The 18,537-nt window shown below is 49.1% G+C and overlaps 1 protein-coding gene across 1 annotated transcript; it reads left to right on the top strand.

Moving 5' to 3' along the window:
* The first annotated feature begins 440 nt into the window (after positions 1-440).
* Positions 441-6,603, top strand: LOC125168378 (cytochrome P450 1A2). Its single transcript, XM_047863461.1, has 7 exons — positions 441-452; positions 2,204-3,031; positions 3,578-3,698; positions 4,175-4,264; positions 4,444-4,567; positions 5,485-5,571; positions 6,306-6,603. The coding sequence occupies exons 1-7, from the start codon at positions 441-443 to the stop codon at positions 6,601-6,603; spliced, it is 1,560 nt and encodes a 519-aa protein (XP_047719417.1).
* Positions 6,604-18,537: the final 11,934 nt, after the last annotated feature.

The following is an 18,537-nucleotide window of genomic DNA, read 5'->3' as shown; positions in this document are numbered from 1 at the left end:
GAACGTGGAGCCTGTTTGGATTCTCTCTCTCTCTCTCTCTCTCTCTCTCTCTCTCTCTCTCTCTTTCCCTCTGCCCCTCTTCCCAACTCACACACTCTCTGTAAAATTTTTAAAAAATGTTTTTTTCCTTTAAATCCAGGGTCCAGTGAAATTTTACATATTGCATTTTTTTTGTTTTTTAAAAAAGTGTTTATTTACTTTTGAGAAAGCACAAGTGGGGGAGGGGCAGAGAGAGGGGGACAGAGGATCCAAAGCAGGTTCTACACTGACAGGCTGACAACAGTGAGCCCAATGTGGGGTTCAAACTCATGAACCGCAAGATCATGACCTGAACTGAAGTTGGACACTCAACCAACTGAGCCGCCCAGATGCCCCTACATATTGTATTTGGTTGCTTTGTCTCTTCAGGTTCTTCACTCTAGAAAAGGACCTTTTTTTAAATGGTGTTGACTGTTTTGAAGCCAGTTGCCATGAGGAACCGCCCACAGCATGGATAGTCTTCATTTGATTTTAAATTTCTTATCATCTCTTACCAGGAGGGAGGAGGGCAAAGGGGTCACCCTTCAGAATGCAGGGTCCTAAATGTTTTTCAGATTAAAGATTTGGGCTGAAACTCGGAGTTGGCCGGAACACGGCCATTTCTTACGGGGTTTTGCAGCTTGTTGGAAGGGTGCTACAGATCACCATTCCTGAGAAGAGCAGATCAGCCTGGACCAAGTGCCCAGGCAGGGTGCCTCCTCATGGGTGCAGTGGGAGAGGAGACTGAAACAGCCCAGGGGTCTTTTGCTCCTAGACCCTGACCTGCCCTTGAGAGAAAAAAGCGTTTTGACCCTGGAGCCTGAAAAGAGCTGGACATTCCTCCCCAGGGACATGACAAGACCTGCCTTGGGCCCTGGGTAGTCGGTGCAGCTGAGGGATCCTTGCCCAAGGTCAAGGGCTGACCCTTCTGACTTCATTTGATGACATTGATATCAGGTGACCAGGATGGCCAGGCCAATCTGACAGAGGGTGATGTTTATAAAAGGCCCTTCACCCAGAGACAGAAGCTCCGTGCCAGACTCTATAACCCTGCTGATCTCAAGCACCTGCCTCTACAGGTACCTTTCTTGGGCTCATTTCCCAGTCCCTGGGAAATATCTTGGGAATGAATGGAGAGGAATAGACCCTGAGTTAGGTGTAGGAGGCCTGAGTTCTGGTCCACCCTGACCAGTTCCAGACCTCAGTTTCTACTTATTTATTTATTTATCTTTAGAGAGAGAGAGAGTGGGGGAGAGGTACAGGGGAAGAGAGAGAGAGAGAGAGAGAGAGAGAGAGAGAGAGAGAGAGAGAGAAAGAGAGAGAATCCAAAGTAGACTCCATTCTCAGTGTGGAGTCCAACACGGGGCTCAATCCCACGACCCTGGGATCATGACCTGAGCTGAAATCAAGAGTTGGAAGCTTAACCAACTGAGCCACCCAAAGGCCCCTCTCCATTTTTATTTTTAAATTTTCTTTCTGTCTCCATTTTTAAATTAGCAACTTGGACTGGGCCATCTCTGATTAGAATGGAGAGATGGGGAGGGGTCCCCACCTGGCACAAGGGCAGCCCTGGCTGTGGCTTGGTTGCAGCCCAATCTCAGTCTCCAAGACTGTGAGAGGGTGGGGACTCATCCTCAGAGGAAGGACTCTCCTTGATCTGGTAAAGAATGCCCCAGGGGAGGAAGCATCACCAGTCATTTGCATGAGCCTTGGGACCCTGGCCCCCTCAGTGTTTGTTGCTGGGTGGGAGCTGTTCCCCTTTCCCTGGGTAGGAGGAGGTATTGGCAGGAAGTCAGCATCGGCAGGGACCCTTTGGCATAATGTCCAGCATAACCTTGAACTGGGGGCTGGCAAGGGTGCTTCCCTGTTTTGAAGTCGTCAATTGCCTCCACTCCAGCCTCAGAATTGGAAATTGAGGTGATGGGCAGATGGGAGCATCAGGGGTAAGAGTTCAGACACTTAGGTTGGGAATTTTGAGTCTCCTTTCCAGGCCTCAGATTCGGTGATGCTCTAAGAGTGAGCTCTTGGGACACGGGACCTACGGTGGATACACTTAAGTCTTTCTGGCATCTAGCTAGGAGCCAAGTACCAATCATGTGCCAGTGTTTATTGACTGAGTGAGTGAATGAACGAGTGAATGGCTCCATCTTGATGCTCAACCTGGCGCCTCCTTCTTCCCCAGTAGTTGATACAGATGGCAATATCCCCAACGGCCACAGAGCTTCTCCTGGCCTCCTTTGTCTTCTGCCTGGTGTTCTGGGTGGTCAAGGCCTGGCAGCCTCGGGTTCCCAAAGGCCTGAAGAGTCCACCAGGGCCCTGGGGCTGGCCTCTGCTCGGGCACGTGCTGACCTTGGGGAAGAACCCACATCTGGTGCTGGCAAGGCTGAGCCAGCGTTACGGGGACGTGCTGCAAATCCGCATCGGCTCCACACCCGTGCTGGTGCTCAGCGGCCTGGACACCATCCGGCAGGCCCTGGTGCAGCAGGGTGATGACTTCAAGGGCCGGCCCAACCTCTACAGCTTCAGTCTGGTCACTGATGGCCACAGCATGACCTTCAGCCCAGACTCTGGACCGGTGTGGGCCGCCCGCAGGCGCCTGGCCCAGAGCGCTCTCAACACCTTCTCCATTGCCTCAGACCCGGCTTCCTCATCCTCCTGCTACCTGGAAGACCACGTGAGCAAGGAGGCCGAGGCCCTCCTCAGCAGGTTGCAGGAACAGATGGCAGAGGTCGGGAGCTTCGATCCCCATAGCCAAGTGGTGCTGTCAGTGGCCAATGTCATTGGTGCCATGTGCTTTGGGCAACACTTTCCTCAGGACAGTGAGGAAAAGCTCAGCCTCATACACAGCGGCAATATATTCGTGGAGAATGCGTCCTCCGGGAACCCTGTGGACTTCTTCCCCATCCTTCAATATATCCCCACCCCTGGCCTGCAGAGATTCAAGGCCTTCAACCAGAAGTTGGTACAGTTCCTGCAGAAAATTATCCAGGAGCACTACCAGGACTTTGACGAGGTGAGCCCAGGGTTTTGGAGCTGCAGGGCCTGGGTGCCGTCCCTCTCACTCAGCTTCAAGCTACACACGCAGCTGATATGCTGCTGCCAAGGCCTAGGAAGGCTCTGGAACACCCTGGACTAGCTGTGGGACCTGGAAACAATCCCTTTACCTCTCTGGCCTTAGTTTCCTCATCCCTCCTGCCTCTCTTTCAGGGTGGCTTGAAGCCCCAGAGATATTTGGCTGTGAATGGGCCCCTGGCAGAGTCCTGCAATGTGGGGGGTTGTTGTCTTAAGAAGGCTTTTGTTCTGCAGGAATCTGAATGCTGACAGAGGCTAATCCCCAGCTCAGGTGGCACTTTGCTTCCCAGTACTCACCCCAGCCTCCTCCTTGGAAACTGGACCCTTGGGGTTATTGGGAGGAAGGGTCCCCAGGGCTGCCACCAGCTCCCACTGTAAGCCCAGCTTACTGCCTAGAGGCCAGGGGGAGGTGCCATGTGGAATGGGGCAAGGTTCAGTGGTTGGCCCTGGAAATGCCAGGGTTGTCCCTAAGCTTGTGTCCTCACAGAACAACATCCAGGACATCACAGGCGCCCTGTTGAAGCACTGTAAGAAGGGCTCCAGAGCTAATGGTGGCCGCATCCCTCACGAGAAGATTGTCAGCCTTATCAACGACATTTTTGGGGCCGGTAGGAGTCAGACCCTTGCTCCTCCATCCATCACTGCCTGCTGTCCACCCACAGACTTGTTCAGCCCCTGAGTCCATCAGATAACTTGCCAACCACATACCAGATGGGTGCAGGACACGCAGACACCTGGCCCATGTTCAGGGTCTGAGTCCAGGCCATGCCAACAACTGTCAGTGGAAATTCAACCAAACCCCTCTCTGCCTCTGGGCCTCAGTTTCCCTACCTGAATAATAAAGGGTTCTCTAGCCTGGAAGTCTGGGTCCCTGTAATTCCAGAAACGAATTCTAAAACCAGTGACCAAATTTGCAGTGAGAAGATCTGTCTCTGCCCTCAGAAAACTCATGGAGGGGGTGGAGAAGGTAGGGGGGAAGAAGGCAGAGAAAGCAATGCTTGGTACATTCATGCTGGGTGTTTGGGGAATGCTGGTTTCTTGTTCTTGGCTTTCTTACTTCCTTACCTTGTACCATGCTGCCCAGGATTTGACACTATCACAACAGCCATCTCCTGGAGCCTTATGTACCTTGTGACAAATCCTGAGAAACAGAGAAAGATCCAGGAGGAGCTGGGTATGTGGCAGAGATGCATTGGCTGAGAGAAGCCTTGGGATCCCCAGGTGATTTGTTCGATCTACACGTGGCTGTTATGGGCCTAACAGGGGATGTAATAGGGGACATAATAGGGGACGCAGATGCTATGGAGCAATCAGGACGGCCCTAAGCCCTGTTTGGTCTTCCGTGTTCTACAGACACAGTGGTTGGCAGGGCACGGCGGCCCCGGTTGTCTGACAGACTCCAGCTGCCCTACCTGGAGGCCTCCATCTTGGAGATCTTCCGACACTCCTCCTTCATCCCCTTCACTGTCCCCCACAGGTAAGATCTGTTTATTCTGCCCTGCCGCCTTTGAAGTCCTCACCATGTCTCTTCTTCCCATCTTCTCAGCCCTGGCCCTGGCTCAGATCTCGGCATCTCATTTCTGGCCATGTCACCAAGTTCCTCACAGACCCTCAGCCTCTAGTCTGTCCCCCAGCCAGTCCAAGCCTGATCAAACTACCCCACTTTCAGGAGAAAGTCACATTCTTGACCTCAGCTCTCACTCACCTCTGCTCACATTCCCTCCCTGCAAGTACTCTCAGCCCAGCCAGGCTGGCCTCACTGGACCTCACCAGCACGATGAAGCCAACCTCCAATCCTGCTGATGCTGGACCTTCTGCCGGGAATGCCATCTACCCTCTTCTCTGGCTACCAGAATTCTGTGCTTGCCCAAGGTCCATCCTGACACAAACTTCCCCTTTGCTAGCAGGCTTTCTTGACTCAACTGGCTGGCATAGATTCATTCTCTGATATCTTGCAGAACTTTCAGCCGTTTGTCTTTGATAATGTCCTGGGATTTTTCACAATGTCAAGAGAGTTAGTGAACATTTACTTCTACCCATATATTGGTCTAGTCATTCCTGGAGCAAGAGGCCTGACTCCTCAGCCAAGCTGGGAACTCCCGCAGGGCTGGCCCAGACTGCCTTCTTCTTGGCTCCAGAGGATGGCCAAGTGCACAGCCAGATACACAAAAAAGTTTACTAAACACTTGCTCGGCTGAAGGTGAAAAACAGGCGCTGAGGAAGGGGAAGGATAACTTCACCGCTTCCCTTCACCCGACATTCCCTCCCAGTGTGGGGTATGGAGACTGTGGCGAGCAAGCTATTGGGCTGGGGCGGAAGTAGGAGAGAATAGTTCCCAAAGACATGCCCCAGTTTTCCTGCCCTGAGCCTGACTGCCCCCTCTTCCTTCCTCAGCACAACAAGGGACACGACACTGAATGGCTTCTACATCCCAGAGAAACACCTTGTCTTCATAAACCAGTGGCAGGTCAATCATGACCAGTGAGTATACATCTCCCACTAAAAAATACGTGAGGCTCAGCAGTCAGGAAGGCTGTCTGTCCCTCTGGGAACTAGTTATATAATAGAGGAATGGGGCCTTGATTGCTATACATAGTCTGTTCTAAGTAACAGACTTTAGGTCCATGTTTCTCAAACTATAGTGCACATAGGAAATGACCAGCAGGTTGATTAGATTAGGGTGCCTCATCTCCCAAGATTCCATTTTGGTAGGTAAAATGGAGTACCTCAGGTGATTCTGATGGCAATGGCCTGGTGACCTCTCTATAGAAAATCCCACTCTAGCCTGTAGGTAGGGGTACCATATAATTTACCATCTAAATGGGGGGGGGGGGGGCGCTCCTGAGTGTGAAAAGGGATACTGCCAACAATTCCTCCAAAGCAATGAGCATAAACCAGGATGTACTGTTGATTCCCCTTATATATTGAGTAGGATGGAGATAACATTTTCCTTCTTTTAATTTCTTGTAATTGAAGCATTATTTCTTTAAAATAACAAACTAATATTAAAAAGCACCATTTGCAAGGCCAATCATTTTAGAGAGAGATTTGTAAAAGAAATAAGCATCAAAATACGGTTTGGCCGCTTTCTCCACTCTCTTTTCATTACTCTCGACCTATTCTAACACTTGTACCATCAACAGAAGTCTCCCCCAGGTCTTTCCTCCTGGGGTCTCCCCCACCCAGAAATCCCATCTCCTCTGTTCCTCTTGCAGAAAGTTGTGGGGAGATCCATTTGAGTTCCGGCCAGAGCGATTCCTCACTGCTGATGGCACTGCCATCAACAAGATCTTAAGTGAGAAGGTGATGATCTTTGGCCTGGGCAAGCGCCGGTGTATAGGGGAGGTCCTGGCCAAGTGGGAGGTCTTCCTCTTCCTAGCCATCTTGCTGCAGCAGCTGGAGTTCAGCGTGCCAGCGGGTGTGAAAGTAGACCTAACTCCCATCTATGGACTGACCATGAAGCACGTCCGCTGTGAGCACGTCCAGGCCCGGCCACGTTTCTCCATCAAGTGAAGACACCAGCATGCCAAGGCAGAGGGAGGGGTGAGGATCACCCATGGGTCCCCAGCCCTTGTTTTTTGCCTTTTTCTTAAATGAAAGCTTTATTGAGGTATAATATACATACCACACAATTCACTTTCTTAAAAGTAGACAATCCAATGGCTTTTAGTATATTCACAGATCTCAGGGGGTTCCTGGATCCAGTTTCAACATGGGGGTCCCCACACATACAACACCAAGCAATTCTTGGACACCAACAGGGTGTCCAAGAATTCAACTCAATTCTAACACTGTCTACCCAGAGATAGCATTACACTTCACAGGTTAAGGGCTCAATCCTACAGGACTGCCCCCCACCCCCCACTCCTGACTTTAGTTGCTAGTCACAAGCCCCAGGCTGCTACTTGTGCTTCAGACTGGGGGTTCCAATGACCTCCCCCTCCTTAGGTTCTTTAATTTGCTAGAGTGGCCCACAGAACTCAGGGAGACACTTACTTATGTTTACCAGTTTATTAAAAGATATGATGAAAGATAGGAATCAGCAGCCAGACAAAGAGATATACAGGGCAAGGTCTGGGGAAGGGGTATAGAACTTCCATGCCCTCTCCAGGCACATCATTCTCCCCAATCTCTGTGTGTTCACCAACATGGAAGCTTTTGATCCCAGTCCTTTTGGGATTTTATGGAAGTTTCATTGCGTACTCAGGACTGACTAAGTCCTTGACCACTGTCTCATTGAACCATCAGCCCCTTTCCCCTCCCCAGAGATCAGGGAGTGAGACTGATCCAACACTCTAATCACATGGTTGGACCTCCTGGAAACCATCTCCCAAAGTTACCTCCATTAATGCAACAAAAGATGGAGTGCCGGGGTAGCTCAGTCGGCTCAGGTCACGATCCCAGGGTTGAGCCCACACTGAGCATGGAGCCTGCTTAAGATTCTCCCTCCCTCTCTCTCTCTCTGCCCCTCTCCCCTACTCACTCACTCTCTCTAAAATACATATATACTTTTTATATATATTAAATATATATTAATATATATTATATATTATATATAATAATATATATATACATTTAATATATACATATATATAAACAAAAGACACCTTCATCACTCTCAACACTTAGGAAATTCCAAGGGTTTGAGAAGCTGTGAGCCAGGATCTGTGGACAAAGACCAAATATATATGAGAAATATGTTTGGTCATTCATATGACCAACATCTATTTCTCATAAACCATAAATTGCAACAGAGTTGTACTACCATACCATAATCAATTTTAGAAACTTCTCATTGACTGGAAAAGAAAGCTCATACCCACTGGCAGTCACTCCCCATTTTCCCCAACCATCCTCCGAGTCCCACCAGTTCTAGGCAAATACTAATCTACTTTCTGTCTCTATAGATTTTCCTACTTTGCACATTTCATATAAATGCAATTATACAACAAGAGGTCTTTTGTGACTTTTGTGACAAGTGGTCTTTTGTGACTGGCTTCTTCACTTTACTATACATTACTAGTGTAATGTTTTCAAGGTTCATCCATGTTATAGCATGTATCAGTATCAAATGTCTTGAGTACTATGAGTAGGCCCAGGTTTGTTTCCTCCATCATTGAGGGTACATTGTTCACTGCTCTCTTCTCTCCTTTCCTGTTTGACCCAAGTCTTTGAACACTTGAAGGGAATATGAAGGAAGGGACCCAGGTTTGTGGACCAAACCTAGATGGCTGAATGGGGGGAACTTCATGTCCCATCCTCAAAACATCTGACTTCTCACAAGACCTTCATTTGTTCATCTACAGCTAGGGGAGGACAAGTTCCCCAGAAGTCCACAGGTTATCTGCAAGAGCCCAGGTCTCATCAAAGGGAATTATCAAAGAGTAAAAACATAAGCCATAGAATGGGAAAAAAGATATGCAAATCACATTTGCAAATCATATATCTGATAAGGGATTAATATCCAGAATACACAAGGAAATCCTACAAATCGACAAGAAAACAAACAACCCAATTTAAAAATGGGAGAAAGACTGGAATAAAGGTCTCTAAAGCAAACATGCAAATGAACAATAAGTACATGAAAAGATGCTGAACATCATTAATTATTAGAGAAATGCAAATCAAAGCCACAGTGAGATACCACTTCATACACACTAGAATGGCTATAATAATGATTTTTAAAAACCTAGATGGTTATAAAAATAATTTGTTATATAAATACAAATGGTCATTCCATTGTAACCATAAAGCAAAACCCTATGATAGATACACAAAAGATAAAGAAAAAGGAATCTAAACACTCCACAACCAGATGCACACACATACAACATACATTTTTTATAAGTAAAAAAAAAAAATACAGAAAATGAGTAATTGTGGTAAGTACTACAAACAAGACTGTCCACTCACTGTTAGCTGTGTTAATACCTATAAATTGATAAATAATTGAAAGGAACTTCACATGGTAGACATTTTTGTTGCAATTTATCTAGTATCAGATGTGGTACTGGTCTCACACTGTTTAATTTTGTTAATATATAAATTCTGCTAGTAATATATCTTGGTCCAAATCTGTAATGATAGAATATAGAGTTTGGAGAGTAGCAGACATTCGAATGTTTGTCCACAAGTACATTAGTAAGACCAGACAATAGAAAGGTACAGGCTGGGGCACCTCAATGGCTCAGTAGGTTAAGTGTCCAACTTCAGCTCATGCTGTGATCTCCCAGTTCATGAGTTCTAGCCCCATGTCAAGCTCTAGGCTGATAGCTCAGAGCCTGGAGCCTGCTTCAGATTCTGCATCTCCCTCTCTTTCTGCCCCTTCCCTGCTCACACTCTGTCTCTCTCTGTCTCTCAAAAGTAAATTTAAAAAAACATTTAAAAAAAGAAAGGTACAGGCCAATTTCCTTTCATACAATCTAGTTTAATGGGGGTATTGAGCCCTTAAAATGTGGCTAATCCAAATTGATATGTGCTGTCAGTGTAAGATACACTCAAGATTTTGAAGATGTACAAAAAATGTAAAATATCTCAATTTTGTATATTGGTGAAATTATATTTTCGGTATAGCGTGTTAAATAAAATGTTATATTCAAAATTAAAACAAAAACAAAAACAAAAGGGGCACCAGTAGAACATCCAACTCTTGATCTCAGGTCTTAATCTCAGGATTGTGAGTTCAAGCCCCATGTTAGGTGTGGAACCTATTTAAAAACAAAACAAAAACAAAAATAAATACACCACTACAGAAAATAATCAAATCACAAAGGAAGAGAGCAAAAGAAGAAGAGGAGCAGGAGAAATACAAAAGAGACACAAAACAATTAACAAAATGGCAATCACTACATATCAATAATTATTTTAAATGTAAATGGACTAAATTCTCCTATCAAAAAACATAGAGTGGATGAACAGATTAAAAAAAAAACAATAACTATATGCTGCCTCCAAGAAACTCATTTCAGATGCAAGGACACACAGACTGAAAGTGAAGGGATGAAAAAAAGATATTCCATACAAATGGAAACCAAAAGAAAGTTGGGATCACATCAGACAAAAAAGAGCTTAAAACAAAGACCATAATGAGACAAAGAAGGTCATTACATAATGATAAAGAAGTCAATCCGACAAAAGGATATGACACTTGTAAATATTTATGCAGCCAACATAGAGACCCCTAAATATATAAATACTAACGAACCTAAAGAGAAAAATAGACAGTAATACAATACTAGGGGACTTTAATTTTTTTTTAATGTTTTATTTATTTTTAAGAAAGAGAGAGAGGCAGAGAGAGACAGAGCACAAGCAGGGGAGGAGCAGAGAGAGAGGGAGACACAGAACTCGAAGCAGGCTCCAGGTTCTGTGCTGACAGCACGTGGGGCTCAAACTCAGGAACCATGAGATCATGACCTGAGCTGAAGTTGGACACTTAACCGACTGAGCCACCCAGGCACTCCTACCACAATTTTTCTAAAAAGCAAGTAACACAATGAAATATTGCGTGCGGTAAAAAGAAATAAGCTACCAAAGTGACAAAAAGGGAGGAAGCTTAAATGCCTGTCACTAAGAGAGAGAAGCAAATCTGAAAAGGTGACCTACTTTATGATTCCAATTGTATGATATCCTGGGAAAGGAAAAATGGTGGAGACAGAGAAAAGATCCGTGGTTTCCAGGAGTTTAGGGATGAGGTGTGGGGGTGGGGGAGAGATGAACAGGTAGAACACAGCACTTTTAGGGCAGTGAAGCTATTCCATGTGATACTATGATGGCGGATACATGGCATTATACATTTGTCAAAACTCACAGAATGTACAACATAAAGTGAATCCTAATGTAAACTACGGACTTTAGTTAATAATAAGCATAAATACTGGTTCATTAATTGCAAAATATGTGCCTACTCATGCAAGATGTTAATAACAGGGAAACTGGAAGCAGGGCAAGCAGGTATGTGGGAACTCTCCATGCTTTCTGCTCATTTTCTAAACCTAAAACTGCTTTAATCAATTAATTAATTAATTAAAGCCTATCTGGGGCGCCTGGGTGGCTCAATTGGTTGGGCTTCCAACCTTGATTTCAGTTCAGGTCATGATCCCAGGCTCATCCCAGATTGAGCCCTGCGTTGGGCTCAGTGCAGAGCATGGAGCCTGGTTAAGATTCTCTCTCTCTCTCTCTCTCTCTCTCTCTCTCTCTCTCTCTCTCTCGGGGCACCTGGCAGGCTCAGTCGGTTAAGCGTCCGACTTTGGCTCAGGTCATAATCTCGTGGTTTGTGAGTTCAAGCCCCGTGGCTGGCTCTGTGCTGACAGCTCAGAGCCTGGAGCCTGCTCCAGATTCTGTGTCTCCCCCTCTCTCTCCCCTCCCCTACTCATGTTCTGTCTTTCTCTCTCAAAAATAAACATTTAAAGAAAAAAAAAAAAGATTCTCTGCCTCTCTCAGCTCTCTCTCTGAAATAAAAAAAATGAAAGTTTATCAATTAAAAAAAGACAAATAACACAATAATATATTGCCAGAACATTAAACAAAGGTCCAGGCCTTTCCATCTCTCCACATAGCTCTGGGGGTGGAGCCCCCATTTTCCACTCCGGTGCCCCCTGATTTCACCACCAGTGTTTCCACCTGCAGAATGGAGGCAGAGTTGGATTAGTTGATCTCATAAGAGCCCTAGGTTCTAAGTGTATAAGAAGTTTGCTTTGTTCTTTACAAAAAGAGAAAGCTGTTCATCATCTCTTATCCCCTCCCCATTGAAAAACAGAAACAGGAAACTAGGGGATGCTGAGATTTGGGCTTCCCCCCTTCCCCCACACATCTGAATGGCCACCTGACTCTTTAATGCCCCTCTGGCCCCAGGCTCTTTCCAGGGACACATCTTTATGCCTGAAGGGACCAACTGACTCCAGAGTACCCACCCAGGTGTGAGCGGGATGGAAGAGAGAAAATCATGGAGGAATCCTCAGGGCGGGCCCTTGAAGGAGGTCGGACACAGAAAGAATGGCTGTGCCCCTCCAGCCATTATGACCCCCTGCTTTCTGGAATAAACTCAGCCTCATCTGTCCTACAAATTACAATTCTCCGAGATGAGACGAGATGAAAATGAGCCAGACCTTCATTTCTGAAGTGTTCATCCAATGGCACAACGGCCCCCAACGTTCTGGAAACAACTGTGGTCATCTGTAGCTTTGAAAAGGTTAATACATTTTAAGAAGGAAAGTCAGCTGGAGTCTGTGCTAAAAGCCTGAAGGGAGGATGCACCCCACCTGGGTTCCAGCCAACTGTGCCCACACCTGTCCTCAAACCTAAAGCAAACTCTCCAAGGAACCTCCATCTGAGAGAAAACTCAGTTCACCTATCAGATGGAAGAGGCACAGCTCTGCCCTAGGGAACACCAGCCTGAGGAGGACTACAAAGTCCTGCCCTGGGGACTTGAGACTTTTCTGGACATCCCAAACTGAGGGGAAGAGACACAGCCCCGGGGGCGGGGGGGGGGGGGCGCGCTCCACTCTGAGGGGGAAATGAGCCTGTCCTGAGAGTCCAGGTCTGAGGATGGGGGTGGAGCCCAGCCCTGGAATCTCAAGAAGCATGGCCTTGTCTGAAGAAGGAAACATTGCCTTGTTCTGGGAGCCCCAGTCTGAGGGGAACACGGTCCAATCCTTCAGATCCTCTCCCTCGTGGAAAACTCCATGGATGCACCCTTGTGGCACACATGAAGACCCCATCAAGCAAGAAACAGTGCCATACTTTGCCAATCTGAGATTCCAGCCAGGTCCCAGCTGACTTTCAGGTTCACAGGTCACTCAGCGGTCACCACCCTGTCCTGCTCCCTGTGGTCAGGAGTTGGCCTGAGCTTCTCACGCATGCCTGGCCAATCTTTAACTCACCCAGGCTGGCCTAGGGCTCACCTCTGGCCAGAGCCAAAGTTGGAGGGATTAGACATAGAGACTCCGCAACCCCTCACCCCTGCTAATCATCCCTGCCCCCCACAGCAGGCTGGAGGCCGATTGGAACAGTCATGTCCTGCCCCTTCCTGGGCAGGTGGGACACACATCACCGCAGGGTGTTCTCTCAACCCTAGGAGGTAGGCACCATTATACCCTGCTTGGAGACAAGGAGTCCATGCCTGGGAAAGCATGTGCTGGAACCGGTGGGGGAGGAACTCAGGGCTGTGTCACCTGTGCAGAGCCTCTTTCCCTGCCTGCTCCTCCCCCCCCTCCCCCTAGCCAGGACTGTCTAGCTGGAACAGGGTGGCTCTCGAAATGCAGTTTGATCAGTGAACCCCGTGGAGAGTTGGAAAGGGCACTCAGTGGGACGGTTGGGAGCCCTGAGCTCAGGTTCCAGGTGTGGGTGACCTTGGGCATGTCCCTCCCCATCTCTGGGCCTCAGACCCCTGTCTTCAACCACCTCTGATGTCTTCTCCAGCACCGTAAACCTGAAGGCAGGGCCAAGAACAATATCCCTGCTCTGCCAGCCTCACTTCAGGCTGTGGGCAAAATCCCATGAGGCTCCGGCACACCTGGAGGGGCAGTGCACAGGGGAGGGCTAATTCTGGTGAACACAGTGGGAACCCCGCCTCTGCCTCAGGGGGAAAGTGAAATGACTCCTCGGCCTCCCAGCATGTCCAGTCAGATCCCCAACTCCTTTTATCTCAAGTATCATCCACCTACTAGGTCTTAGTTCATGTTCTTGGAGAGGAATGTGATGGGCTCAAGCCATCTTTTCCACCGAGGCCTTATGGGTGAGAGGTCACAGGTTAGCCAGTGATTGGGTCACCTTGGAGCAATTGCTCACGTCTGATCCAAGTGGTCACAGCACGCTGGAGAGACGATGGCACAAGAACTCCCATCTGTCACTTTCCTGCCTGGCCCACCCCTCCTCACACCCTCAGTGCAGAACAACCATATTCTCCTTGATACTCCAAGACTGGGCCTTCTGATTAGGAAAGGAGAAGGACCATCCCTGTTCTTACTCCAAGGCAGCTCAACCCATCTCTGAAGGGGCTATAGTGATGCTGAGCCAGGTGGTCCTGCCTTGATCCTTTTGTCAGCAGGGTGACCTCTCTCCCAGGATCCCCTCGGTCCCGATGCAAATGAACCCAGATCTGCCCAGATAAGTCTCAGTCCTAAGGCAACTTGCTCCCCAAGGAAAGATTTTCCAGTTGACAAAGAAATCTGAGGGACAGGGCAGACTGAAACCAGGGTGGTGGGTGCACGTCTGGGAAACCAAGCAGAGGCTAGATTTTCCTACTCCAAAGTTTATCTGGCTCAGAAAGTCAGTCCCTGAGTCTGTCCTCCGCCTCATCCTTGCTATTGGCTCTTGTGCCGGAGAGGGGGCTGCCAGCAGAGTTCATCACACCCTCACCTGAGTGCCCCGCCTTGCAATGATGCCCTCCCTCAAAATTAGCCCCCAAGCCCCTGCACTTTGGTTATGCCTCTACCATGACATAACACCAGGTTCGCAGGGTCCCCCTGGAGTTGGGGCCAACATTCAAAGATGTGCAAGGGTAGGAGAACTTTGGGGGAAGGAGCCTGCCCTGTGCAAAGCCCTCACCTTGCACTAACGAGGGGGGCCATCTCTGGTCCTCTCTGAGGCCACCTGCACTCTCCCTGGGGGCCCTGGGGGCCAGCAGATTTCTCTGGTTTTAGAAGGATAACACAGTGATACTCGATATGTTTCCCCACACTGCCCCTTCATGTCTGCACCTCCCACTTCCTTCTGGGCAGGCAATTGACGATGGGAGTCCAATACCCAGCAGGGCCTGGGAAAGGGAAAGGAGATAAGGCAGGAGGCTGGCTCACAAGGAGAGGTCCAAATCCCAGCTCACCCCTAGGCCAGCCAGTTGTATAACCTTTCTGAGTGTAGCTTTTCCCATGGTGCGACTGGGGATGACAATCCTACCCCACAGGGCTGCTGGGAGGCTTGATGAGATAGAGTGGGTAAAGTGCCAGGTATTATTTAGGTCAATGCTCAGCACACACACACACACACACACACACCAGGAATGCTGTGAAGTGAGGTCTCGGGGCAAGACCAAAACCATGACACGCATGCTGCATTTGCAGCTGTGCGTATGCCAGGCACACATGTGTGAGCCAGCATTCCCGGGACCCTACACCCACTCACTGGGGTCTTGCCAGGGTCTGGGCTCAGCCCACTTCCTTCCATTGCTCCCCCCCCTCCCCGCCCAGAAGCTGGGAAGGGCTGGGGGTGCTGGCGTGCCAGGGAACAATAGGCCCCCAACCCCTTCCGGCCCATTGCGTGAGAAGGAGCTGCCGGAAGGAAACTCACCTCCCGGTGGGACAAGCCGCCACCACCCTGACGCCTGCTCCAGGGAAGCCTGGAGACCCCCATGCTGCTCAGGGGGAGGGCCTCTGTGTGCTCCAGGCCTCTTCCTCTGGGTGCATTCTGTCCCTACCACCTGGACTGGCTTCCTGTACTGCTCTGGCCAAGGCATCCCTGCCCCCCTCCACAGGAGCCCAGGACTCCGTTGTCATTCATCCCTGTGTCCCTTAGTGTGTGGCCCGGCTGGAGCAGTCTCCATGAGTGTGACCAACTAAGTGAGCGACCGAGTGCAGGAAGCCAGTCCAGGGACAGTTGGGGGCCCAGGGCTGAGCCAGGAAAGATGAGAGAGAGAAGGATCCAGCTCAGCCAGAACTTACACTGCAGATAGCGATGAGGCCAGGGCCCCAGAAATCCCTCGAGAGAGCACAGGGCCCACTGCTGGGGGCCAAGGGTGCTCTCGCTCTCCCTCAAAAGTCCTTCCACCATACAGGGTTTCATTTGTAGAGCAGTTCCTTCACCTACAACCCCAACTTTCTCACGCACATCCCCCTCATTCCGGGTGGGTCCAGTGCCTCCTCCTTCAGACTAGGGGCTCTCTAAGGCCAGGGAGGAGGGTGGAGGGAAGGGGGGTGCTCTTCTCCCACTCTGCCTGTCCATACCCAGCAGCACGTGTCAGAGGGTTCACACCAGGGGGGCTAGCCACCTGAGGCTCTGGACAGCACCCCTATCTAGGCACCGGTTTCCCCACCGAGAAGCCGTGTGTGCATGAGGTGTGGACTGGATGAGACCATCCCTGCGGCGGGGCCCTCCTGGCCTGGGTGTGCGGATGCTGCGGCCCAGAGCTCAGCCTTGTCTGATGTGCGATGGAAGCTGAGGTCCGCCTGGATCTCACCCCAGCTACTTGTTTTCCCCGTGTCGCCCCCGCCCAGAGCTCTGGGCAGGGTCTCAGCTCCCCTGGCCAACAGGTCCAGGTCTCCAGGTTCTCAGGTGCGACCACTGCCTGTGAGCAGGAGGAGCAAACACATACTTCCCAAACCTGCCTAATTACCCTGCCAGCCACCTCCCCACGGCCACCCCCACTGCGGAGGAAGCGCTAATCTGGGGACTGAGAGATTCCTGATTCTCACGATTCTCAAGGCAAGGACTCAGGCACGCGAGCGGGCAGCTCCCGTGGCCCGGAGGGCACAGGAGATGGCAGGCACACCTGCGAACACACGCCTGGCTGCAAGCACGCACATACTTGGCTGGTGTGCTGATTCGCCTGAACACACACCTGGCAAACTCACGCACGCAAATCTACCTGGCCACTCCAGGCCCACACTCACCCGCGTGCACCCACCCACCGAGAGCAGGTGCCCCCCACCCCATCCGCAGCCTCTTACACACCCCCCCAGGACTAGCGCTCGATAGGCGTGCCCACGCCTACCGCCACTCCCCACTGGCCCACTGGTGCTCTTGGGCCACCCCCGGACCTACATCTTCTTGTGGACCCCACACTATGTCCACTTTGGAGGTTCAGAGGACACTAGGGGCGTAAAAGGGCTTTGGAGATGAACCCCAGACAGAGCCAAGGGATAATGACGGAGGTCTAGCGCTGTGTAGCAAGTGATACAACAATGAGTTTTTGCTTTCAGCAATACTACCGATTCACTCATTCATACATGTTATTACAAAGCATCGTTTCCAACCAGTGTGGGAATCAATGGTTCAACCATTGAATCAATGATGTTGAAAAAAACCAGATACCTCCCTCTGTCCTAACATCAAAATAAATTCAAACGGATCAAAAATTTACATGTTGGTAATAAAACCGTAAAAGGCCGAAAGATGGAATTAATGGATTCTTGAAAATAATCTGAGAGTGGAAAAAGCCTTTCTAAATTTGACACAAGTCCAAAAGCTCTAAAAGATTGATTCTGCTACAATAAAGATAAATCATTTCTTTTTAAAAAAATTTTTTTAATGTTTATTTATTTTTGACAGAAAGAGGGAGACAGAACGTGAGCGAAGGAGGGGCAGAGAGAGAGCGAGGGAGACGCAGAATCCTAAGCAGGCTCCAGGCTCCGAGCTGTCAGCACAGAGCCCGATGCGGGGCTCGAACCCATGAACTGTGAGGTCGTGACCTGAGCCGAAATCAGACGCTTCACTGATTGAGCCACCCAGGCGCCCCCAAAGTAAATCATTTCTGCATGTAAATGAATCATAAAGTCAAAAGACATGCAATGAATGTGTCTTCCATTTTGCCCCTGCAGATCCCCCTCTCTACCCTTCTCTACGCTGCTCTTTGTCATGGGAAGACGACCTGCAGGAGCCTCCCCCACAGGCTCGCTTGCCCTCTGCTTTCTAGCTGGGTACATGGAAATTAAGCTGTAATGGAAGATGGGGGATGTGTCCTCTCAGACCTCCCTCCCCATGCAGCTCTCTCCCTGGGGCTCAGCTGTTCCCTCCAGCAGCGTCCTTCAGACAACTGAACTATCCCTCTAGCTCCTCCCTATTCCCTGCCTATGCCCTTGTAAATAATCCCTGTATTAAACCTTCCTCAAATTAAACTTATTTAAGAATGCCATCTGGGGGCATCTGGGTGGCTCAGTCAGTTAAGCGTCTAACGCCCGATTTCAGCTCAGGTCATGATCTCACCGTTTGTGAGTTCAAGCCCCACATCAGGCTCCACCCTGACATGTGGAGCTTGCTTGGGGTTCTCTCTCTCCCTATCTGCCCCTCCGCCCTCCCTCCCTGTCTCTCTCTGTCTCTCTCTCTCTCTTTAGATAGATAGATAGATAGATCTATAGATATCTATTTATATAAATAAAAAAAAGAATGCCATCTGTTTCCTGTCGGAACCCTGCATGATACATAGGTACATGATACATAGGTACATACATGATACATAGGTAAAAGGTTAATTTCCTTAATATGCAAAGAGTTCCTACAGAAAAACAACAATCTAATAAAAATGGACAAAGAACATGAAATGTTAACAGAACAGGAAAATACAAATGAATTTTAAACTATAAAAAGAGATACTTGGCCTCACCTGTAATATAACTTTTTTTTTACTTGAGAGAGAGAAAAAATGCAAGTGGGAGACAGGGGTTGAGGGAAAGAGAGAGAATCTCAAGCAGGCTCTATGATCAGCACAGAGCCCACTGCGGGGCTCGATCCCACAAC

The sequence above is a fragment of the Prionailurus viverrinus genome, chromosome B3 (genome assembly GCF_022837055.1).
Source record: "Prionailurus viverrinus isolate Anna chromosome B3, UM_Priviv_1.0, whole genome shotgun sequence".
Taxonomy (NCBI): domain Eukaryota; kingdom Metazoa; phylum Chordata; class Mammalia; order Carnivora; family Felidae; genus Prionailurus; species Prionailurus viverrinus.
This window is presented reverse-complemented; position numbering and strand designations above follow the sequence as displayed.

Bases quoted from the DNA above. Each gene is read 5' to 3' on its own strand.
- LOC125168378 (XM_047863461.1), top strand. The intron at 3,032-3,577 runs GTGAGCCCAGGG...GTGTCCTCACAG, and splicing joins ACTACCAGGACTTTGACGAG to AACAACATCCAGGACATCAC. The intron at 4,265-4,443 runs GTATGTGGCAGA...CGTGTTCTACAG, and splicing joins AAAGATCCAGGAGGAGCTGG to ACACAGTGGTTGGCAGGGCA.